General features: G+C 36.9%; 1 protein-coding gene across 2 annotated transcripts in view; it reads right to left on the bottom strand.

Annotated features, from left to right (window-relative positions):
* Positions 1 to 25992, bottom strand: part of LOC120776701 — a 121751-nt gene that overhangs the window by 11315 nt on the left and 84444 nt on the right. The window contains exons 3-4 of one of the 2 annotated variants that reach the window (XM_040107586.1): positions 22750 to 23624; positions 7477 to 7614 (exon numbers count right to left, since the gene is read on the bottom strand). In XM_040107586.1, the coding sequence (XP_039963520.1) occupies positions 7477 to 7614; positions 22750 to 23395 (784 nt within the window). In that variant the 5' untranslated portion in view covers positions 23396 to 23624. The remainder of the gene's footprint in view (positions 1 to 7476; positions 7615 to 22749; positions 23625 to 25992) is intronic. The other variant, XM_040107587.1, reaches the window with a different exon arrangement.

Genomic DNA, 25992 nt, shown 5'->3' with positions numbered 1-25992 from the left:
CGTCAACGTCAAGTTTTACATGGAAATCCTCAAGAGACTCAAACGAAGGGTCAATCGGGTCCGACAAGACATCGCAGCCGATTGGAAGTCGCACCACTACAACGCCCCGGCTCACACCGCCATTCTTGGGAACAGCTACCTAATCAGGGCTGGCATCCCAACGTTTCCGCAGTCGCCCTACAGCCCAGATGTGGTCCCCCCGGTCAATCGGTCAATCCAAATCGCGTACTCTTTTCCTCCGTGGTAGCCATTTTCGGAGCACCTGGGACTGTCACAACAAAAACGACTTGCGATCTTAATGAAAATTGTTTCTCTATATTTTGACGAACGTTTTCTAAGGAGAATAGTCACCGCAAACAGCATCCAAGCAATTTCAGCCTAATGCTCATTGTATGTTTCCCAAATTCATATTCAGTCATCTTGTTTAATGAAATTATCTTTTTATATATATTATAAAAATAATCGTTATATGAACTATGAGAAACGTACCGTCAACTCAGCGAGTTGGTGCCTAATTTACTGCAAACACTTTTTGCCAGAGCAAAGAAGAAAATATCGTCTTAAATATATACACGTAGTACGTGGTACAAGTCATAAGCATTTGCCCTGTAGACGTATATAGAGGTTAGATCTGTGATAACTGTCAGTGTGAAAATTTCAGGTTAACTGGCCTTTCTTCTAAAGCGCCGCATGTGTACAAAGAATAACAAAAGGCAGATAAAATGTGGCAAGTGCAACACTTTCCCATGCACTCTGTGCTGTTGTTGCATTTAGTGTCCCTACCGTCGCATCAAGTGTGCTATTTCACACTTAAAACTATTGAAGTGAAATCTTTCCTTTAAGCAAAATTTTTTTCCAAGTCATTTTCATAGCAACGTGATAGTGTTAGAGTGAGCGGGTGATAAATAGAGTGTGTCAAACGTGTACCAAATGCACTTGCATTCGCTTACAACGTTATATATATACATATATATATATGGTATATAGAACTACATATACTACTACATATGCAATAAATTGCTTTCACAAGTTTTTCCAACGCTCACGTTTTCTTTCTTCTTTCAGTTACACTTGAATGAAGATTGTATTTACTTTCGCACACACACATCCACAAATTACACATGTACATATAAGCTAGCACTCGCGCTGAAGATATTTGCAGGTTTTTGTGTTTGTGTGCGTATTAGTGCACACGAAGGTCAAGCGTCTGTTTCACCAGGTGCTAACCCATTTGTTGCTGGTGGCACTTGAAATGCATTGCAAAGTGCTGTGTGTGTGTATGTTTATATTTGTGTGTGTGTGTGTGCATGAATTGAGCGAAAAATTCCTAAAAAATAAACGAAATTTCGTGATAAAAGAAAATGTGCTGCTGCATTTGCTCACCTCTTCCCAGCGCCGTCGTCGCCATTCAAAGCCACATCAACTTGGCCACGTTTTTCTTGCTCTTCAGCGAGCAGCGAAAAGGTTGAAGAGGACTCGCTGACATTTAAAGCAATCACAAATGGTGTGGTGTGGTTCATTGCATGAACAGAAAATGAGCAAAAATGCAATGAGTTTGCTGTTTTTTTCGAAAAATTTCAAGGACGAAACGTGAGCAATTTGGAAAACCAGTAGTTTGAGTTTTAATTAAGCGGAAATATGGAATTTTGAAATAAATCGTAATGCCGTTTAATTAAGCGAATTATTAGTTTGTGATTACGTGTTCCTTTATTTAAAAAATCTGAATTTGAGGAATAAGAATGGACTAAAATTCGATGCGTTCAAACATCGGTTACAAATAGAGAAACATTTTTGTAAGGAAAGACAGATCTTGCAGGATGAGTATGCTTAAGAAACCCGATTTGGTTTTAAATTAATTAAATAGTAGAGAATAATTGTATAGGCCGAAAAACTCAGCAGATGCAAATAGCTTGTATTTGTTATAAGAAAACTTGCCTCAAGAGAGTCGTCCATCCACCTCTGCTATTGACGCTCGATAAAGTTAAATAAACAGTGCTTAAAAATCTTCGTATCGACGTACATAAGACTTATAGCAGAGTATCCCAATATTTCATATGGATTAATTCAACCAGTTTTGGTTAATTTATTAGTTAATGTATAGGTTAATATATTGGTTAATGTATTTGTTAATGTGCTGGTTAATGTATTGGTTAATATTTTGGGTATGTAGCATGTCAATGCTAGACTCGTACCAAAAAACTTAAATCGATATGCGGTCGCAAAAAAACTGCTTGACGACGTAGCTGAATACCTCACGTTCATCAATCGTATCATTAGTGGTGACGAGACGTGGGTTTATAAATATAACGTCGAAACTGAATAACGATCTAGCGAAAAGCGCTTCAAAAATGAGTCGAAAAATCAAAATTCGCTCGAGTGTCTTCAGCTATCCCAGTCGTGGCTTATAACATGTGTATGGAAAATTGGATAGTAAACAGAGATTTGTATTAAAATACGTGAAAGTGCAGTTTTTTTCTTTATCCGGATCGAATCTGACCTGAAGGTAATTTGAGTTTTCTACAGGGTGCATAATCTTTTCTGTTAGTATGTAGACATTGTGTAACTTTGCCATTTGCTATCAGAAATATTTTTAAAATCTTAACTTGGGAAAATTCTATCGTAAATCGCTTTACACATAAACGATGAGTCAAAAAGTTACAATTCACATTGAAAAAAGCCTCTGAATAGTGTTGTCTCAATGATCAAACCCATTTCACATTCAAGATAATGCTTGAGTCAAAACTTTCGCCATATTTTTGGAACAATACGGAAATCAGAAGATGGGAATAAATAACCATCCATGTTGACTCACTATTTTAGTCAGCGACAAGGTGGCTACTACCTTTCGTGCGACGTCTTTCATCTATTGCTGGAAACAATAATTCGAGCTGCAGATTTCAATAAAGAAGGTACAATCTTCTATAAGAGTGTACACCTGTCGGCGTACGCCGATAACATCGATATCATTGGCCGTAACAACCGCGCCGTTAGTTTTGCTTTCTCCAGATTAGACAAAGAATCGAAGCAAATGCAACAGGAAATACTTCCTCTCATCAAATAAACAGACGTCGGATTCGCACAGCGCTATTGACAGTCATAGAAGACGTAGATAATTTCGTTCGTCTTGGAATCAGCATTAACACGTCAGCCTAGAAATTCAATGCAGAATAACTCTTGCCAACATGTCCTACTTCGGACTGAGTAGGCAATTGAGAAGTAAAGCCCTCTCTCGACGAACACATACCAAATTCTACAAGTTACTCATCATCTCCGTCCTGCTATATGGTGCAGAGGCTTGGACGATAACAACATCCGATGAGTCGGCATTACGAGTTTTCGAAAGAAAGGTTCTGCGGGAGATTTATTGCGCATTAGCAATGGCGAATACCGAAGTCGATGGAACGATGAGCTGTATGAGATATACGGCGACATTGACATAGAGACAGCGGTTACTCTGGCTAGGTCATGTCGTCCGAATGTATGAAAACCGTATACCGCGTGGGGAAGCAGAGGAAGAGGAGGACCTCCACTCCTTTGTAAAGAGCAGGAGGAGAAGGACCTGGCTTTGGAATTTAAAAAATACCATTAGTTATTTTATTTCGTTGCTTTCTGACCTACTCTGATAAGGGACTTCTATTTAAATGCTTTCCATAAAAATTCTTTATCTTGACAGCTATTTGCTAAAGTGGTCTGATCTAATCAACTTGTTTGGAGACTGCAGAGCTGCTTTGAAAATAGTCCTTGTCAAATTTCGCGCAGATATTTAATCAAATAAAACTGTATTCCATTATTTGCAGAGACTTGATTTTAATCGGTAATTTTATATGATAGCTATAAACTTTCCGATCTCGGCGATTCCGACAAATGGGCATCTTCTTGGTGTAAAAACGACGTATGCAAAATAATAGAACGATGTCTCAACAGAGGTACTTTGCTTAAAACACTACTCCAATCATTTGTAATTACGTTTTGAAAGCAGAGTGCTTTCAGAAAAATAAAACGTTTATTTAACCTTCATTTTAATTTGCGTTTAATAATAGGTCATGTATAATAGGACAGCTTTAGTATTGGAGGGAATTTTAATTATGAAAGACTACGGAGCGTATGAGTGATTTCTCCTTCTTTGGATGGTATGAACGGGAACAGGACTATACTAACTATTTTTGCAAATATATGTGAAAATGTCTTCCAAACTTCTTTAAAGATTTATATTTTGTATGATTTGATTAATATAAATATTTAATATGAAAGTATTTTAATTATATTTGAGATTAAAATACGTCATAATTTGTAGGGCATTTTTGCTCCGTTTTGTGGCACTGCAAGCACTTTGATGTGATTACTTAAATTATTTTTGCTACAATGTACTCCACTTTGGGAGCCACATAACGAATTTGAATCGATGGGTACGTATGCATTAGTATGTATGTATGTGTGTGAGTGTCTTTAAATTTCTCTGTTGCAGTACGCCTGCAAATATAAAAAGGACACATGAAAGAGACGCCTTTGATATACAAAAGGAGCATGCGGGTCAAGAGGGTGTGCTGGCTGCGTCAAAGGATCAAAAACAAGCAGATAACTTTTGGCCTGAAGGTATAATTAAATACGAAATGCAGAATCAAGTTGACTTTATAGTTTCCCATATAAAAGTGCTATTGTTAATGCATGGGCATATATTTGAGGTTTAATACTTTGTTGGTTTTAATTCACAAAAAAATACCATATATTGGAAAGATTTGAAAATTTTTAATTTTTGTTGATAGTAATTCATTAGCGAAGTAACGGTAACATTTTGAAAGTACAAAAATGCATCCCTGGTGGAAAGGACACAACTTTCAGAACACTCCTAGCTTATCATTGTAATACTCTAATACTACATATGTGGCCATATATGTACATACATAATACACGTATGTATGTATGTTTATAAAGTGACATTCTATCTTAATGACTTGTGTTTTTGACATCTGCGAAGTCTTTGTAATAATTTGTGTTCCTGTACAATTTGTTTGACCTTGCGCTGAATGACAGGCACGTGGATAATTACACAAATAAATATATGGTATATGGTAGTACCGTATGCATGTATAAAAGTACATTGAGAGAAATCTACACAAAATATCCATGTATGTATATATGTACGAGTATGTTGTCGATTGCAAAAAATTAAAAAAAAATTGTGTCCTTGCTTGATTGCTTTGGGAGTTGGAAAGAGCAAGAGAAGCTTATACATACAATATTTATGTATGGATATGTTTATATTCTTATCCTAGCCTGACCAAGGTACCTAGAAAGCTGTGGTAATACAGTTTTTCGCTATTTTTATACTGTTGGAACATGTTGCTGCAGAGTATAATAGTTTTGTTTATCTAACGGTTGCATGTATCACTTAAAACTAATAGAGATAGACATAGGGTTTATATATAGAACTGATCAGGATGATGAGTCGAGTTGAAATCTGAGTGACCAGCTGTAACCTGTAAAGATTAAGATATCTTGATGAAATTTGGTACCCATGTTCCTTTGCAAAAAAGTATAGCGGTGATTCTCTTTGACAAATTTTTTGAAAAAGTGGGCGTAGCCCTGCATTTTATTTGGTTTATTGTATATATCACCTAAACCACTTAAGCTACAATAACCAAATTCGCTTACAGCAAATTCCTTTAGCACTCCTATATACACTGTAATAGTTGAAATCAGAAGATAACTCCGATCATTCCCCATATAACTTCACTGTAAAAAACTACTAAAAGTGAGATAAATCAATGACTAAATATGTCAGAGGTGTAAAATTTTACGATTGAGATTGTATAAGAAGACTTTATGGGAGCCGGGGTAAAAATTGTACGATGGGCGTGGGTGAAATCTCACTCACTTCCCTGAGCTCCCCATATACCTTATATTGGGTAGTCGAAAAAATCTTTTCGTATTTTGACAATAGATAACGTTGTAGTCGTATATCTCCAGTGCTACCAAAAGTTGAAACAAATTTACAGCTGTTCAAATTTTCGGTCAAAATGCGATAAATCGATGTTTTAGAGATGTTCAATTCCATTTCCATGAATTTCAATGATAATTTCGACTGATTTTTGTCGAATTCACGCACAGTTTCGATGGGATTTCCGGTGATCATGGATTTTGATTGGCCCCCATATTGATCCTCATTTATGTCCTCATGACCACTTTGAAAAGTAGAAAGAAGTTAAGGAAATACCTTAACTTCTATTTCAAAACTGAGTAACTATTTCGCTTATATTCAGACAGATATACAGATACATATATGTATATACCGCTTTGGTGAAAAATATTCTAAGAAAATCAACTTCGATTGATGGATTGATGAAGAAGGCCTTCCTTCTTGCCACAACATTTCACTCCTGCTACTTGTAATTGCAAGGCTATCAAGCAGTAGCTGCTCTGTTGTTTCCATCGCCACACAGTCAGCTTTTGAAGGAATGATCCTTGATTGAATTTTATGCTTTCACCTCTATTGGTGAAGGTGGATGAATGAAAATTGTACTATTAAATTACAGATCCGTGAGGAATGTTGAGGAAATGTCTAATTGGAATGACGCATTCCTTTCTTAACTTCGAAATAATTTACCGATACAAATATCTCGTCGGCAAATTATTTGATTATATGAAACACGCTTTTTTATGAAAGCTTAACCAAATATTTACCCAAGTTCGATAACATTTAATTTACTGAATCTCCCAACGGGGAGTATGCGTGTTTTCCAACCCTTCGATGATTTTTTGCATAATTATGCTTCATAACTTGTCTCACTCCAATCCAAGCTGCGCAGTTAATCAGCTATTAAAGGCCTAATTAACTGACTACAAGCCTTTTAATACAAAAATATATATTTAACAGTGTGTACAGCATATTTCGTTGTTCTTTGCCCACAAATTTCTCATTTTCTCCGGAATGTAACTTTGTGTGGCCAATTTTTCATTTCCTTTTCCACTCAATTTTATTCGCACTATGAAATTTTTGTTCCCATTCGGTTATATTGTAAATACAGGGTTTTGCATTTAGTATGCTAGCTTTAATTGACTTCTGCTGCTTATATGTGGTACATATTGGGTTTCATTCAATTTTAATGCATAAAAATGCTAAAGCTTAAAATTTCGTGGGAGACCGCAGGGTTCTTGATTCCTGGAACCTCAACAAATACTTTTTATTTTATGTGAAATCAGCACATTTTAAAAATTATTTCAAACATCAAGGTTTGTAAAGTGGGTAAATTTGTTACATATCAACATACCGAAAAAGTAAACTTTAGTTTTGAATTCTTCTTTTTTACAACTTTTTTTGGAGGAAGATTTTAAAGATTTTTTGAAGTCTCTTTTCTTGTAACACCCTGTGCAACATTTGATGCTACCTCCAAAAGTTGATTATGTATTTATTTATCCCTTTAAACAATTTTGCTTCTTTAACTGTAGTTATTTACTCGCAGATATGTTTGTACTTACGCTTCTTGCATTTCTTTTGCATGGTTCTGGTGGTCAAGCAATTCGCCTCGCCTTTTTTCAGCGTCAAAGTGCGTGTGCGCACATTGGTTTTGGGATCGCAATCGGTCCAAGCGCCTTTCGAGTAACGACAACTGGATTCTATAATATGTAAATCAAGTGAAAATATAAAAAATACGATAAATAATGATAAAGAAAAAATAAAGGAAAAAGTAAAATTAAAATTAAAACAAAAAATTAAATTAAAAAAAGCTGAAAAATACTTGTAACAAAAGCGAACGGAAATAATAAATTGCCTACTAATGATTAAAAAATCACCTGAGAGGAAAATATTGGGTAATCAAGAAAGTCTTTTTGTATTTTGTCAATAGATGTCGTTGTAGTCGTATATCTCCAGTATAGTGTTGGAAAGGTGAGAAGCGTAGTTAAGCTTCATTTAACCAAAAACAAATTAAATTTGGGGAAGTTGAAGAAAAGTTACAGCTGTTCAAAAATGAGGGAAAATAATGAAGAAATTCGTTATATTTTTGTTATTTTTCGTACAACAATGGTTCGCTCGCTTCCATTCTGGAAATTTCGAAATTTCGATTTACACTGATGGAATAATGTCTCTAGCGGAAAAATGGCAAAAAGTAGTCGACCAAAATGGTACATGTTTGTTTATTTATTTATTAGTATAAATATAAAAAAAATTGAAGTTTTATTAGAAATACCAAAATACTTTTCCAACTTCCAATATATTCAAGCTTCTATAAAGTAGTTAATGAAAATCTTCCTATTTTTACATTGAGAAGCTTCAATGGGTTGGAATATTGTTAATTGAGTTCAAATTAATTGATCTTCGATTTCATTACCATCACGATCTCACTTTCGTTCAAATCTCAAATTAAATTTTTATTTAAATTTTTTTGATTATTTTAGTTGATATCATAGTATCGCGATATCATTCTATAGGATTTTTTTCGTAACCGCTTAGACCACAAAGTCAACACTAAATGAAAGATTTTCCAGAAACCACTGTCCATACCGCCCTTGCTATATTTGGACGAAACACAGCAAGACTCCTAGACATTCAGTTCGTATTACATGTAAGAATGATTATAGAGCTGAGACTACGAAAGTTCTTGTATACTTATACCAGTTTAAGGGAGTACACTTAGTGTGAAAATAATATATTTGTTTTAATTATTCTATAGGTTATATCTTCATACTAAAACTGCAATTCAATTTCCTTCATAGGTTCTGAGTTTCAATTTATCATTAAACGCGTTTTTCTCGAAATACATTTCTTCTGCACACTGTGTATATACATAGTTCTCCATACAATGGCCTCCCAGTTGTTTTTATCTGATCGAAAATCGAATTTGGCAGACCCAAAATTTGGGTTAAAGTTCAACTTTTTTTGTAACGCCGCCATATTGTCAATTTTTGATTTTTTTTGATCGGGTTAGATTTGTAAGGATTATATCTTCGGACAAATTTAATTTTGTATTCTCAAAATTTTCGCTGTGTATTCTTGAAACATGCTTAAATATACCTTGAAAATTTTAACAATTGATATAGTAGTTTTTTTAATTCCCAAAAGGCGAGGTTTTTTTAGGTTGTCACACTAGTTGTGGCTCTTTGGGGTTATATACAGTTAGAATTTTCAAAAAATCGTTTTTTTTTTTCTTAAAGTACATATAGTTCATATCGGCGACCAATATTACTCGAAAACGGCTAAACCGATTAGTCTCAAATTTTAACACGAGCTTCTTCTTATTTTTGGGAAACCGCACTTGACTCCGATCGTACAGTTTGTGTGATAGCTATATGTTATGGTTGTCCGTTATCGGCGTTTCCGGCCGTGTTCAAAATTTCAATATCATATCTCCAAACTTGAGAGACTAGCGCAAGTATATACAGACGGATGGACGGAAAGACATGGATAAATCGACTCAGCTCGTCGTGCTGATCATTTATGTATATCGATCGGGACTTCGACGTTTCCTTTTGGGTGTTACAAACATCCTGGCAAAATTAATATAGTTTATTGAATTTTCGATAAATAGATAGAATAAAAATAGATATTTAGTTCGTCTAGCGATTTCGAGTAAAGCAGTATCAGTATATTGTATCCATATTTGCTCATGACTTAATAGTGTGGGAGATGCTTGAATTTTTGCTAGGTGTTATGGCTCTAAAAATTATTCTACACAGTTTCATTCTGGAGCATTTAAAAATGTCTTCATCTATTCTAGTTAGTATTAGTATTTGCCTTATGCCTTAAAACTTAGTTTAATTTTCTAATATGTATTTGTAACAGTTTATAATAGCAAACGAATAGTTCAAATAAAAAAAAATTCTCTATTTTACGCGTACATTTATTTCTCAGTGTAAACTTGTTGTACAAAACGTGTCTCTGTACAGTTTTCTCAAACATGTGTTTGCACTTCCACTAACTTTCACATTTCGACTCTTTGTATTACACACTTTCTATAAGCTCGACAAAGAATACAAAGAATTTTTATTAAGGCAATATGGCTTCAGGCAATTCGCTTAAAATTGAATTTAACATTTGAAATACTTTTCAAAGTTTTCCAAGTTAAAGCAGCATTATATGGACTGCACATTTATTTGGCTAACCTTTGTGCGAGAACAAATGGTCGACATCTGTATTTCTTTAAATTCGTGACCTTCGAACTTTTACGCTTCACTGCACTCAAGTATGCTTACATAGCTCACATACAAACACACAGAGTTACGCAATTTTTGTACAAATAACTATACAGCTGCTGTACGAGTAATAAGTGTATATAACTATGTGAGTACGTATGTGTACGTATATTTGTTGGGCATTAAGCTAAGCTGTAGCATCGACGTTTTTGTGCCAAACTTCCATTCAATGTCGGCAAATGAGTTGCAAATTGGCTTTAACTGCGCACAAAAACCCACAAAATTCATCAACTCTTGTCATTGCAATTCCAGCCGCAGCAGCTCACATACGCATATGTATGTATAGTTGTATACATAAATGTGTGTATTTTCCTATTTTATCAGTATATTGTATGTATGTATGTGTACATAGCAGTAATAACTGATATGTACTATAAATGCATTAGGTGGGTTCGATAGCACTGAAAATATATTTAATATTTTATTGGCAAATTTAAGTTCAAAAGAAATTTCGAAATTTTCTGAAATGTTTTTCGTAACTCTGTAGTCTTAGTCTTTTAATAAACATATTTTCTTAACCATTATACTTAAAGTAAAAAAAATCTTCTATTTCCGATATAGTTTCCTACCTATTCTCTTCTTCGGTTCCTCTTCCTTTCTCTATATTTTGTCTGTATAACCTAATACAAAGGGGCGGGCGGGAGCCGATGGATTGCCGGCCGAGCTATTCAAATACGTCGGCGAAGCACTGATAAGGAGCATGCATCAGCTTCTTTGTAGAATATGGTCGGACGGAAGCATGCCCGACGATTGGAACTTAAGTGGCCTTTGTGCAATCCGCAAAAAGGGAGACCCCACAATCTGCGCCAACTACAGTGGGATAAGCCTTCTCAACATAGCGTATCGAGCGTATTGTGTGAAAGATTAAAGCCCTCCGTCAACAAACTGATTTGACCTTATCAGTGTGGCTGGAAAATCAATCACTGACCAGATATTCACCTTACGCCAAATTTTGCGCCAAAAAGACTTGCGAAAAGAGGATCGATACCCATCATCTCTTCGCCGACTTCAAAGCCGATTTCGACAACACGAAAAGAAGCTGCCATTATGCCGCTGATTTGGTATCTCCGCAAAACTAATACGGCTGTGTAAGCTGACGTTAAGTAATACCAAAAGCTCCGTCAGGATCAGGAAGAACCTCTTCGAGCCGTTCGATACCAAACGAAGTTTCAAACAAGGCGTGCGACTTCTTCAATCTACTGCTTGAGAAATAATTCGAGCTGCAGAGCTTCAAGAGAAGGTACAATCTTCTATTAGAGCGTACAGCTGCTGGCGTACGCCGATGATATTGATATCATTGGCCTCAACATCCGCGACGTTAGTTTTACTGCCTCTAGACTGGATAAGGTAGCTAAGCGAATGGGACTGGTAGTGAACGAGGGCAAGACGAAATACCTTCAGTCATCGAACAAACAGTCGTCGCACTCAGTCATAACTTCGAAGTCGTAGATTTCTATTTTGGAACCAGTATTAACAGCAACAACAATGTCATCCTTGAAATCCAACATACAATAACTCCCACCAATAGGGGCTACTTTGGACTGAGTATTCAATTGAGAAGTAAAGTTCTCTCTCGACTTACAAAAACCAAATTCTACAAGTCACCCATCCTCGATGTCTTGCTATATCGTGGAGAGGCATGGACCATGACAACATCTGATGAGTAGGCGTTACGAGTTTTCGAGAGAAAGGTTTTGCGGAAGATTTATGGTCTTTTGCGAATTGACAACGGCGAATGCCGCATTCGACGGAACGATGAGCTGTATGAGATGTACGACGCTATAGACATACTAGTTCAGTGAATTAAGAGGAACTAGAACTTGTCGGCTGAATGGAGAAAAACACACCGGCCCTGAAAGTGTTCGACGCAGTACTCGCCGGGTGAAGTAGAGGAGAGGAAGACCTCCACTTCGTTTTTTCATACTTCTTCAAACATGTTGCAGTCAATGAGAAACTTTTTCGTGTCTGATTGATAAAGTATGTTGATGTGGACGACCAATGCATTGGTGCCAACAAGAAGCGCTATATGCCAAACAATCAATTTATTGAAGCAAACTTTTGGTAAGCGCATTATCTCGTCTCGTGGGCTTGTGGCGTGACCTCCGTGCTCGTGCGATTTAACACCGCTAGACTATTTTTTGTGGTATGTGAAGTCGTCTGTCTACGCAAATAATCCCGAGATGATTGACGCTTTGAAAGAGATCATTCGGCGCTAACTGCAGACATATGGCCCCAATCGCAGCGAACAGTTGTCGAAAATTGGGCCTTTTGGCTGAAATTTAGTCGAGCCAGCAGTTTTAGAACAAAATGACAATCTCGTATCCTTATAGAAAATTGTTGGCCATTACATTGAATTATATAAGTTTTACTTTTTCTTGAAAACCAAATGTCAAAACACCCTTAAGTCAAGTCTTCACTTTGTTCCTCATCGAATATTTCAGTGCTTAGTTGGAAATATTTGGACTTGATAAATATTTCCACTTCACTAGAAAGAAAGCTAATGCACTTTACTTTTATACGATAGAAGTCCACTTGGAAGTGGAAGTCCTTTGAGTTTTAAACCATCATCTACGTATCAAATCTGATCTAAGTTCTGCAACTGAGCTTATATGATATTGTGCTCATAACGGTACTGAGCCTAAGTTTGAACTTTTGTTAAGTGTAAAGGTATTTTATACAGCCATCCTTTTTCGTTATTTCTACTTACTTAATGGGAGTGACAGATAAAAGATGAAGTTATCGTCTAGACAAGATATTATTTTTCGATTTATTGTTATATACCTGTTTTTTAAATTTCTACATATCGTGAGCTTCTTATCATGATATGTCTTTGGTTGCAGTTATAAGGGTTTGAAAAAAACTGTGCCATAACTTTGTGTGCAGACCCAATGTATTCTCCCTTACATATACAAATGTTTTACCATGAATGAGTACATTACGGGAAACAAAACGTGTAGTTTGTCCGTTACATTAAAGCTGCCCCAAATGCTTTCAAGCTTATTTATTCTCCACCAAAATATGTACGCACATATGAATATACTTACATACATATACATATATTTAGTACGGATTTGTGTATGTCAGCGCAAGGACACAATATATTCCCATATTCGTAAAAACCTTGCCGCATGCACACGTAAAGCAATTATCCATACGTTTTTCGTTTTCATATCTTTTTCCACTTTATTCTCGAATGGAACTCCCGCAGGAAGCTGGACAATATAATTTTCCTTTCGTATGTTTTGCACAGTGATTCGTGTGGGTTACTATATAAATACGCACACAACCATGAAACTACTTAACGGTTGTCTCTACTTCTGTGCAGAGAAATTGCAAGGAATGTAGGGAATGCTGCGCATTTGTGTATGGAGTCAGTAAGCCCAAGCTCAAGTTATATACACACTACACATATATGTATCTCTGTATACTAGGTATATTTATGTGTGTTTGTAGTGTTGTATTGCCAATATATACATATGTATATGTATGTAAAATTCTATCAATTATGGTCTGTTATCATTATACATCGGCCATTAGCATACATACTCGTGTCATTCTACAAAAAGTTGGCCGTGCAAACGCCAGCTAAGCCTTAGTTTCAGCTGCTACTGACATGAGTCCGATTGGTATTTTTTTCCAAATTTCTTTCATCTAGTTTGTGGAAGTAAATGCGGGTTAGTACGAGTCTGCACTTAATTACAACTTTTTCATGATTTTCTGACAAAAAAAAAAAGCACTGGCAGTTTTCTTATTTGCCTTTCCTTACTTAATTTTTTTCTGTTAGCGTTTTTTGAGAAGTTTTTAATAAATTCACCATTTTAATTGTAATATGGTTTTGTCTCAGCTATCAATTTTTTATACAACTCCCAGTAGGAGAAATTATTATCAGAAGATCTATGGTAAGGGTAGGACAGGTACATAGTATTCCATAGCCTCAGCACTAACGCGAGATAAGAGTCGAAATTTCAGCCAAATCGTATCGTTTTGATCTTGAGTGGCTCATATTATATCATGCTTGAAATATTTGGTACACGTTATGTTACTTTAGGTTAATCTGGTAGGCCAATAAGCCATGCATAGACCAGTTTTGGTCCTTTGCGATACCAGATGGAGTTCAGTTGCTAGGTGCAAGAGGAATAGTCATCCTTTAGGTTGCCTGCGCTTGACGCGAATTTTAAAAGACCCTGCGGCCTCACTATCGATACCACCTTCAGCGAGGGGACCACAGATGCTTACACCATAGTCTTGCCAATGCAAAACAAGTGCTCCATTGTTTCCCTGGTGATCTGCTCTAGACATTTAGTACCAATAGGAATTTTGTGTACTTCCGATCTACCATTTGACATGACTTTTGCAGTTTTGCACTCAGGCAGCTCGTTCCATCGGGATTTGATTTTCTTTCCCAATGCTGATCACTTTATCGGATGTTCGCCGTACACCATTCTGGCAACCACTATTTCATTGCCCTCTATGCCTTTGTGGCCTGGCGCCCAGTAGAAGTGAAGCTACCTGCTTCTGGCAACACTTTCTACTGCTGCCCTGTTTCCCAAGACACTTCTGGTCGATATGCGATATGAGGTTACCGCCTTTATTGCTGCTTAGATGTAGATGTTCATTTTGGAATTGTCTGCAAGTGCATTAGAGGCCAGCTCCGGGGCTTTCCCAATAGCAAAGACCTCAGCTTGAAATATACGGCAATGGTCCGGCAACTTAAAAGGCTGTCTTATGTCTAACGCACATACGAATATATAGTATATTCCTGTACCAAACTCATCGTCCATTTTCGAGCCATTCGTATAGATGTTTACCATAGTAACTTATATAAGAATATGAGTGGTATAAGAAAGCAGTCGACGCATTGGATGCCACGGTGGCTCACTTCAGGCAACAAGCGCAATGGTGAGATTGCCCGAGATAGACAAAGTCTGATCCACATCGACCAGCCTGCGGAAGGAAAAAATGATCACAGAACTCTCCTACACCGAATTATTTAGTTAAATCAACATCGAATTGCAGAAAAAAGGTTCCCAAAGACAATGTATCAGTTCACTCCTTCATAATCGCAATTGCTAAATTGGACGAACCACTCCCCTATTCAACATATTCTCCAGATTTGGCTTCGTAGAACTTTTTTATGTTTTCAAACATGAAATAGTCAAAATTCTTTCAAAATTTGGGTTAAATGATAAGATGTTCACATTCACGGCGGTCTACTTTCAAGACCTTCAGAAAAAAATATTTCTCTGTTGCGTGAAAAAAGTTGGAGAATTGCTGTAAAACAGTTAGATCCCTTCACAATCACCCATTGCGAAAAAGCAGCGCTATTGTCTAAGTCAAAAGTAATAGCTCAAGACAAATTCTAATACTGTCCGAAAATTTACTTATTAAAGTAATGTTAAAAAAGAGAAACCGTTTACTTCGGTTGAACCGAAACCATAATACCTTTCACAAGAGCATTTCATATAGCAAATAAATGTAGGTATTCATAAGCTCACGTCTCGTCACTAGTACTGTTGCCTTGAATGAATGTAGGGTTCCGTGCTACTGACACGCTTCATACCCAAAATATTAACCAAAAATGAGTCGATCCACAACTGATTTTGAGATCCCTCTGTAACTTTCTGATGACAATACGATGATTTTAAAGCACTATTTCTTAGAAGTTTTCGAGGTTATCAAGATTAACAGAAGTGTATGCTTATGTTCATGTTAATGGAAATATCTCAAAAGACTTCTGGAACCTTTTCAACGATTCCGTAGCCGTTATGCCAATGGAAAAATAAAATATGTTGACAGACAGACCGAAAGAAAATAGGTTGATTTAATCGACTAAGCTTGTTGCGCCAAACATTTATATAAACTTCGTCTCTCTAGGGTACACTCGTATCTGGTATAAAATTTATGTAATATTATTTAATTTAGCAACATAAACTTTTAATCCCTCCCATTAAATTTCACATATTTTGTTAAAAAAAAAATAATTAGCTTTAAAACAGTCCTTTTTGCCTCGAGCTGTAGGTATATGCAATGGGCTGGCGAATGCCTTCGCAAATTAACACTTCCACAATAACCGAAGAAAATATTTAAATACTTTGCATAATCTTTTTATTTCCCTTTATTGTATGAGCATACCTTAGGAAAAGGTGAAAAACGTCAAGGTGATGCTAAAATGGAAATGGAATACCCTTAAACGCTGGCAATGGTAAATCTTAGTATTTTTTTATGCAGTTATTTATGAGAATTGATTTGCCATGTTTGGAGGTGCATATTTGATGTTGTTCGGCAATATCTGTCATTATTTTACGATCCTCGAAGATTTTGCACTTTATAGCTTTCAACTGCTTATCATAACTCTGGCTGGGTATGAAAGTGGTTATACGAGTATTACTGAAAATACATGCATACATATAGAACACGAGTGCACATAACGGCAATAAACATATTTTTGTGCGTATCCTTAGAGATTTTCAATGGAATACCCCAAATTCACACAGTGACCTGGTAGCTCTCAAAAATCGCCCATTCATGCCACACACAAGCATCGGTTCATACATAGGTGTGTATGGATGTGTGTATTTATGAATACTCATGGCAATAAATTGCGGCAGTAAAATTCGTATGCGTAAATGCAGTGCATGATTTCGCTTTATTTATGTTGTGAACGCGTGAGATTATCCAAACGTTCGCTTGGGAATTCATACGCTTGTACATATTCGGATAATATTATGAACCCTGGCTATGTTTATAATGGCGAAATCGTTTACTGCTATTTTAAAATTTACCACAAATACATAAAATGGCCTGAACTAAGCTCTTGGCGCGAAACTTTGCGTGAAAAAATCCTTTTTATTGTTGTAGATAAAGTGGAATCAACGTGGAATGTGTGTTGGTAATGAGGGTAATTATATTAAAAATAGAACATTTTCACAATTTATGTTAATGTACCAAGGCTTTGAAAAGTATATACGTAAAGAGTAAAGAGTTTGTACAGTGTACCTGAAAGTATTGAGCACTTGGTTCTCAAACAGTTTATAAAGCAAGTCGATTTCTACGCAAACCATGCTAAACAATCAGTATAAGATTTCATGAAGATAGGTTGGGTAGTTCTCCAAAAGTCTTGTCAGGCGTTTTAAAAACAGTTTCGAGAAAAACGCGTTTAAAACGGCGCACTTTGCCTAGCTAACCTCGTGGGCACAACTTCTCAAGGCTGGACCTCCGAAACTATTACTCGGATCAACTTGAAAGTTTGGGACATTAGTCTAGTGGTGCTGCTGTAGAGTTCAATAAGGTAATAAAAAAATTTGATATTTTGAAACCAGTAAACCCATGTAACGCCTTAAGATTGAATAAAGATGAAAGTGACTTAAGCACAGGGTAACTGTGGCATTTTAATCTTAAGGCATTTTTTATGAGATCGCGGTGAAGCATGGCTCAAGATTTTGTATAAATAAGCAAGTGAAGTCGAAGGCTTTTTGGTTCACTTCTTGAAGAGAGAGAGAGAGAAAAAGATGTATTAAGGGTTATATCGACATGTAAATCAAATTTTGGGTTCCCTACGGGGGCTACGGGACCTCTGACAAAAGATGTCTTGCGGGAGATTGCTCTTCAGAAAATTACCTAAGAAATATCCAAAAACAAAAAAGTTATTACTTCAAAATTTTGATATTAGACAAAAGGGCGGCTTCTCAAAAAAAATGTATTTTTGTGACAGAATCAAAACTTCAGTCCAGCCTAAAAATCGAAACCGGTATCAAAAATTTTATTCCTTCGATCTTTTGCGAGGTTTGACCAGAGACTTAATTTCGATACCACGGGCAGCAGGAGCTCTTGGAGCTCGCTCCAACCGGCTTATGCGGACTGCCCCCTTGGGGAATATCGTGGTGGTTGTGGTTAAAAACCCACCGACCTCGAATCGCTTAAATCGCTGTGCTTTTGAGCGCCGCGGGGTAAGGCTGTTGTCAGCATTTACTCACATTAAACACACTGGACGTTGCTGCGATCTTTATCTGACAAATATATTTAAAAATATCGATTTCATGTTGATAAGCATTTCGAGGAAAAAGTGTTTAAGTTGTGGGAGACGATTTGACGGATGAGTTGCAAAATTTCGAAGCGACTAATTTCTAAAGCTTTTGTCGTCCATTATCTTAGACTTTGAGAAGTTATCCAATAAGTTGTGAAACGACATGAGCTAGACCTGCAACGTATCTAAATGAGAACCAATGCCTTCGTTCAAAATCTATTTCTCAATACAGTCGGGCCTAGTAACAAAGATCAAAGGAAGAAGTTAAATGCTACAGTGAATAAAAAAAAGGCTAGCAAAGACTCACCCCTGAACCTCCGTGTTCACATTTTTCGCTTAATGGGTATCTAAGCCAGCCGTGAAATCCAACGAAGAATAACTCTTGGTAACAGGTGCTACTTTGGACTAAGTAGGCAATTGAAAAGTAAAGTTCTCTCTCGACGAACAAAGATGAAACCCTATAAGTCCCTCATCACTTTCGTTCTGCTATATGGTGGAGAGGCTTGGACAATGACATCATCTGGTGAGCCGGCCTTAGGAGTTTTTGAGAGAGAGGTTTTGCGAAAGATATAAAGTCCTTTGCGTATTGGCAGCGGCGAGTACCACAATCGATGGAACGATGAGCTGTACGAGATAAACGGAGCACTCCAGCTTTGAAGGTTTTCGATTCAGTACCCTCAGGTCGAGAAGGACCTGTACATGGTATCTCGAATTGGCGCCAAATAGCGAAAGGAAGAAATAACTGATACGCTGCTGTTAACTCGGCTATAACCGCCTAAGCGTTGTTAAGGCAAGTAAAGAATATGAAGGTACCTAAATCAGCAATGAGAAGTGAGAAAAGTGAATGGTTGGAGTGGTTTTCAAGACGAAGTCACTATTGGTTCATACTTTCTTGAAACTGAAGATGGCACAACGAGAATTTTTTGGTTAAAACAATAAATCCAGCACTTGAAACTATCTAAGCTACGGCGAACCAAATTGAAACCATTATTCGATGCGTTACTAAGTTAGAGCCGACTTAAATCAAATATGCATCGATAAATACTTACTAATTTGAAAGTAAATTCTCATTGAAACTCACGTTACTATTGGCAAAAGACTGAAACTGTCGACTTTGATAAGCTACCTTTGAAAATTAATCGCCATACACAGAAATTGGTGCTATTTGGTGCCAGGTTCGAATTATGAGGTGGATGAAAAATAACCTCCTACCCAAGCTTTCGGAGATTTTGGCTAGTCACTTTCGATTATCGATGTGTATTGGCCAAACCTTTGCATTATTGATTTGATATTGTACAAAGCCATTAATAGTGTTCAACGATTTATTGGGAGATTTCCATACTAATGAAGTTGTTAATATCTTATAAGCCCCTTTTTTCTTTAAAGCTCCACCAGTTTTGTCTCAAAAGCACAAAGGGTCCCTGAGTAGTCACATACGTTTTTTATTGCAGAACATCTAAAAATTGGCGAACATACAAAATGACTTATGGTGAAATTTGCTGATGGATGTTAGTTGTAATGATTAGAAAATTGATTCCCATTTTCAATTACTTTCGTTCAACACTTTTCAGTCCCAAGCATAGAAAACATTTCTATCAGCAACTTTCAAGTTCATTGGGTTAAGAGTAAGCCCTTTTTAAGCTATTATATTGTTAAGTGTCTGTGTGTATTTGGGCTCGAATCAAAGCGTATTGCTTATGAGAACCTCTGGGAAGTTAACGTCTCCATTTAGACACGCCTTTAATAGCTTCATCAATCGTTGCCCGCATTGACTGTTGCTGTCAGCCACAAACGAAACGCTTAACAACGCCCAGCTAAAAATTCTCAGCCAAAATACAACAATAACATACAAATTTTCTTTAACTGAAAGCAAAAGCAGTTAGCATGGCTTGTTGTTTCCACATTCATATCTTAAGCGTGAGTTGCCGGCGTCGGGATAGTGTTTTACGCTTATTACTTTCCTGCTTGCTTAAGTTCATAAATAAATGGGTAATTGCTTTGGCCAGTGCTGAGGTGTTTGTGTGTGTGTGTGTGTGTGGGTGAAGGGCGCGTATTGATGAGCAGAAATATACAATATACATATGTACGTATATATACATATATGTATATTTACATATATATACATATTTATACAATAAAGTGCTCAGTTGCTTTTGGTTATTTTCTTGCCCGACGCTCTCAACCATTTCGTTCGTATTGGCTAATTTGTATGCAAAAAAGGTTGTGCGCAATTTTCCAGCAGCTCATCACCCTTGGGCATCAATACCAGCGCAAATAGGAGTATTTACATGCACAGCTTCTTGAACGAATGAGGTCAGTAACGGAATATTTGAGTGTATCGTGTTTCCACCCTTTAAGGATTAAATATGTATGTATTGCTGCAAGGCGCGCCAGTAGGAAAATATTTAGCAAAAGTAAATATAAATGCAATCAATATCAAAATATAATAAAATGTAATTTGATCTGATCAAATTCGACCTGAACTGTCAATAAAAAAACACATTTGCAGGTATTTTAATTTATTTAAGTCAATAAGGAGGCATAGCCTTCAAAATAGGCTTGTGAGTCAAGACAAGCAGGTTCCTGTGTAATGCAAATTTCCATGCGCTTGTTATAAGCAGCGGTTTGGATGCCCTTCCGTAAAATATTTAACTTCATATTCTATCTCTAAATTATTGGATAGTGTAGACGTCATATTCATAAACCGTCTATTTTGCAATCTTTACTCGGGATCGTTTTTGCAAAAAACTGAGTTCTTTTGATAGGAGTCTAAATTTTGTACGCTTCGTACCCAAAATATTAACTAAAATGGGTTGATCCATTAAAGTTGTTCATATACTTTTTTATCACTCTGATGCCAACACAATAATTCTCAAGCAGCACTGTAACTCAAACTCTTTCGATGTTATCTTCATTAATAAAGGTGGATGGACGATTCAAATGAGACAAGTTTTCGATGACTTCACTGACTGTTTTGTGCTCGAATACTTGTGCTCGTGATAAAATAGACTCCCCAAAACACTTCGTCAACAATGATTTTTCAATGATTCAGAAGCCGTAATTCCATTGGAAACACAAAATTAATCGGCAAAATTGTTGTTTTCCACGGTGAAAGTAGCCAAACAAACCTTTCGTACGCAGTTTGAATGGATCAATATTTCAAAAACTGGGGTACTACTTGTGGCTGAATCGATGATAAGATAATTTATATATATAACTTATAAGGTCTCCCACGTTTCCTTCTGGGCTTAAAATCTTCGTTGCAAACTTAATACATCCTGCTCAGGGTATAATTATCAGAAATCCTATCAAAAAAAAAATCGAAAATTTGTCCTGGAATTTCCTACTGGGTGTCTTAAACATACAATGGTACCTGTATAACTAAAATTGTCGAAACTTTTTTTTCAGTTGGATGTCGTGATCAATTCATTTTAAACAGAGTACTTTCCTGCTGGGTATGTCAAGCAGTGCACTTTCTCAGTGGGTATGCAAACCAGTTTATGTTATGACGTTGCTTTCGGCTTCCTTTAATAAACATGTATACTCTTCGTCGTAAGTATTGCTATTAATATTGGCATTGAATCTATTTTTGTTGCCTTAGGTTAAGTGATTTTGCGTTAATATGTATTCTAAATGGGAAATTAAGACATGTAACATTAAAGGCTTGCTTAAACAAAAAAAAATTACCAATTTCTTTAGTCTCTTGCCTAGATATAATGAAAATCGAATGGCAATTATTGGAACCCTTATGGCTCCTAACGGAAAAAATAGGCAATCAAAAGTGAGATCCATCTTTAGTTTGGGGCATATAATTACTAAGCTCAGTGTCAATAGCGATAATCTGCAATCGAATGTGCATTGGACACTTCGCTTCGATCAATACCATAAAATGGTCTGAAGGTGTGAAATAGGAGCTTTTGGGGATCACACTATTGATATGTCTTATCGACCTTACCGTTAACATGCGTTTCTCTAGCTCACCATCCACGCAACCTCCAAAACTTGTCAGTTTTTCTTCCAGTGAATCAAAATAGTTTAGACTTATAGGGATTACTGGTAAGACCGGTTTCGGCTTTGTCTTGGTTTGAGCTGACCTGGAGTTTACCCTATAGACTTTATCTAGGAAGTTTTGATATTAAGGAAGCTAGGTGAATAATTTATATTAAATCGGTCTTAACCTTTGGAACTGTAGTATTTGTATGGGAGAAGTGAAAATAAAAATGGATAACTTTTTATATTCATATTAACTCTTTGGATCTGAGATTAAAATTTCCTTCGCAGGAAATTATCATGATCTTACTTAAAGACAGCTCCTTTTGATATATTGCAAGAAAGGATCTTCGAAACCTTTATAACAAACTCATCAGATAATATCTTAAAACGCTGTCTTCATCCCAGCTGCTTCTTTTTTTGACTTTGACTTTCAAAATTGATATTCGAAAATGTATTCTTGCCTTGCCGGTTATACATTTTTTCTACTTACATCTAATAATCTTGCAACTACAACTGATTAATTTCGTTTTTTGTCCACAACTTACGTGACTTTTCCGAAGTTGAGGTCTTCTCCACGCTCTCCATGCGCACTTTGGCGCCCGAACCACTGCCATTGCCGTTGCCGCCGCGTTTGCCGTGTCCCTGATGTTGTTGCGAACGCAGTTGCTGGCGTTGTCTGCCCTTGCCGCTGCCATTACCGTTACCACTGCCGTGATGCTGTTGTTGTGCTTGACCGCCAATTGCAGCTGAGAACTTTTTGTCCTGTTTCCGACCGCCGTTCGACGCATCCGAGCTCTTGTTCAATTTCTTATTATTGTTGTTGTTGCCATTCTTGTTGCGCTTTCCACCGCCAACAGCAGCTGCATCAACGTTGCTTGCGCTGTCATCGCCGCCCTCAACATTGGCACCACGCGCTGCACGCCGCACCAATACGTCACCCGACTCCATCGCCATGACAAGCTTGGCATTCGCCTGCTCAGCGGCCGAAGCGTGTGGTAAATGGGAGCGTGAACGTTTCACTTTGCCGCCAAATGTTTTGATACTACGCTGATGGTGGACGAGCTCGTGGTCGCCGTGGGTGTTGGGGACTGCAGCGGCGGCGGAGTTGTGACTGCCGCGTAGACCATAAATCAATGTTGGCTGGCAGATAAATGCCACCAGCAAGAGTACGCAGACCATTAGAAGATTCATTTTAACAAAGAGTTGACGTTTTGATTGGTGTTGTTGTTTTTGTTGCTGCTGTTGCTGTTGCTCGGCCTCGAGTGGTGTCGGTTTTCTAGCCCTGGTGACAGCGTTGCTAGCCCGAATCGCAGTGCGTGTGCTGCGGCTGGTTTTTCTCGTCGTCCAACGCCGTTGCTGTTGTTGTAGCTGTCGGTTGGTGTGCAGATTTGATGGTGAACTATTGGCCAAGAAGAAATCTCTGTAATGACGTTAGGAGAACAAAAAAATTTGGAGAGTTATTGAAGTGCAAGATAAATAGTGGTAACAATAGAAACATATATTTTGTGAGTGGAATTGGCTGAAAATTGAGAGAGAAAAAAGAGTTAAACCATTGGACATGTACCCCAAAAGTACCTGATAAAAACTATATGCCATAAAGTTAAAAGGCAAATGATGGTCTAAGCCAGAGGTCGATATAAAGAGGTCTTTCTTTAGAAAGAAATTATATGATATAGGAACCCAATAACTACTTTGAAATGAGCGATTTCTGAGAATAAGAAACAATAAGAATCAATAGATATATATCTATGTTTTTACTTACTTAATTACTTATTATACCATCAGATCAAATTTGACTCGGACATTTAAATAAAATTTTCATATATTTTAACACAAATCTTTATTAACGTTTTCAAAATAGGCTTCTTTGAGCCGATACAAGTATGTCAACGCTTAATTCAAATTTCTATATACCTACTTGCTATAAGCTTCGGCTGGGATGGCTTTCAGTGCCTTCAATGTCTTCAGTGCTTTTATTGGATTTTGTGCTTTTGGTTTCGGCTCATTTTTGGAGCGTCATTCGCTAGATTGTTGGTCAGTTTCAACGTCATATTCATAAAACCAGCGATCCTCAGCTAAATTGTTACTACAACTGGCCACCACCTCCTGGCTCTTAATAAGATTCGTGTTTCGTAAACGTCAGTTAAAAATTTTACATGTGAATACAAGAGCAAAGATAATGAGTCAAATTTGATACAAAGAAGTATGCGGATAACTCTTTGAAATGTTATAACTGCTTCCTTCATTGTTTCAGGTTTTTCTTTTTGCAAATTATATACCAGTTTTATTAGAAAAATTACGGTAAATAGAAAAAGGTTTATTAAAGCCTTAAGACATGAAATGGGGTTTAGTTGTTTATAGAAAAGATAAGGCTCGAAACTAAGAGGTTACTAAAATGTAATTGACGCTCAAAGAAGTATTACTCCATCAAAGAGAGAAACGAAACCCCATGAGGACATGTTAGCGGAAGGTTGCATCGCAAACCCTGACAGTCTGTTTCTCAGCTCTATGTAAAATAAAGGAATTGGTGTTTGAAAATCGACGATCAACAGTCAGAGATCTTTCTGCCATCGTTGTCATATCGGCAGAATCAATAAAACCATTTTGAAAGATCATTTGAGCCGAAGTGAAAGCACGTTTGGTCCAAAGACACTAATTTTTTTCGAAAAAACGTATTATTACTGGCAGTGAGTCTTGCATGTATGATTACGACCCGGAAATAGACGATCAGTCGGCCGAATATCGTGGCAAAGGTAAGCCAAAGTTGAAAAAACCACGTTAAAGCAGGTCAAAAAACAAGGTTATGATGCCAGGTTTCTTCGATTTACGAGGCACCACACCTCTTAAATCTTTCCAAGCATCCAAACTGTTAAAAGGAATACTATTTGAATGTTATGGGTCGTTTTCACGAAGATATTCGTAAAAAGTGGCCGAAATTATGGGCCGACAACTCTTAGTATTTGCAGCACGACAATGAACCGTCGTTTACTGTGTCGATTCTACGTGAGTTTCTTGCCAAATTTTCAAGCAATTTCGTGCCGCAACCACCATATTCATCTGATTTAGCTCCATGTGACTTCTGGCTATTCAGCAATTATAAACGAACGCTCCGAAGAGAAAGTTAAGAATTTTAAAATTGTGAACAAAGTCTTATTATTTCTTGAAGTAGTACATACATATATTTAAACTCTTTTTGGAACAATGTCTCAAAAACTCGGCATTAATATGGTCTCATAACCGTAAATTTCGAAATAATAAGTGATCTTCAGCTTGACTTATGTAGTGCGTTGAGTTTGTGAGAGTTGAAAATCTGAAATTAGGGATGTGTTATATCTATCGAGTCTTCATGTGTTTTCACATGAAGTCGTGCATTTGTTCGAGCAAGCTAAGTTAAGGGAGAGAATAAGCCGGAAAAGCAAATTCTTTTGGAATTTGTCATGCATTGTAGCAGCTGCATGGTGTTGCTGTCATATAAAAAAAGTAAAAGATAACACGTCACGAGTAGTAAAACGTTTAAAACTTCATTAATACCAGCACAGCGCAACATTAGCCGCTCACATTTCCAAACACGTTTCCAAGTATACACATCCAAGTATATGCAAGTATACACACGTAAGTAAAAGAAATGCAGCAAATGTGAAGGAAAAAGTGCACACTTAACTGAAACAAAAACAACGTTAACAGCTGAATCGAAAAACGGTGCATAGAAAGGGAAACGAAAAGTGCGAAATAGCACAAAATCCGCTACTAACCAATTTTCCATCATCGCCAGCTGCTGCTTGGATGGC

The sequence above is a fragment of the Bactrocera tryoni genome, chromosome 5, assembly GCF_016617805.1.
Source record: "Bactrocera tryoni isolate S06 chromosome 5, CSIRO_BtryS06_freeze2, whole genome shotgun sequence".
Lineage (NCBI taxonomy): Eukaryota > Metazoa > Arthropoda > Insecta > Diptera > Tephritidae > Bactrocera > Bactrocera tryoni.
The sequence above is the reverse complement of the archived record's forward strand: the minus strand, read 5'-3'. Positions and strand labels throughout refer to the sequence as shown.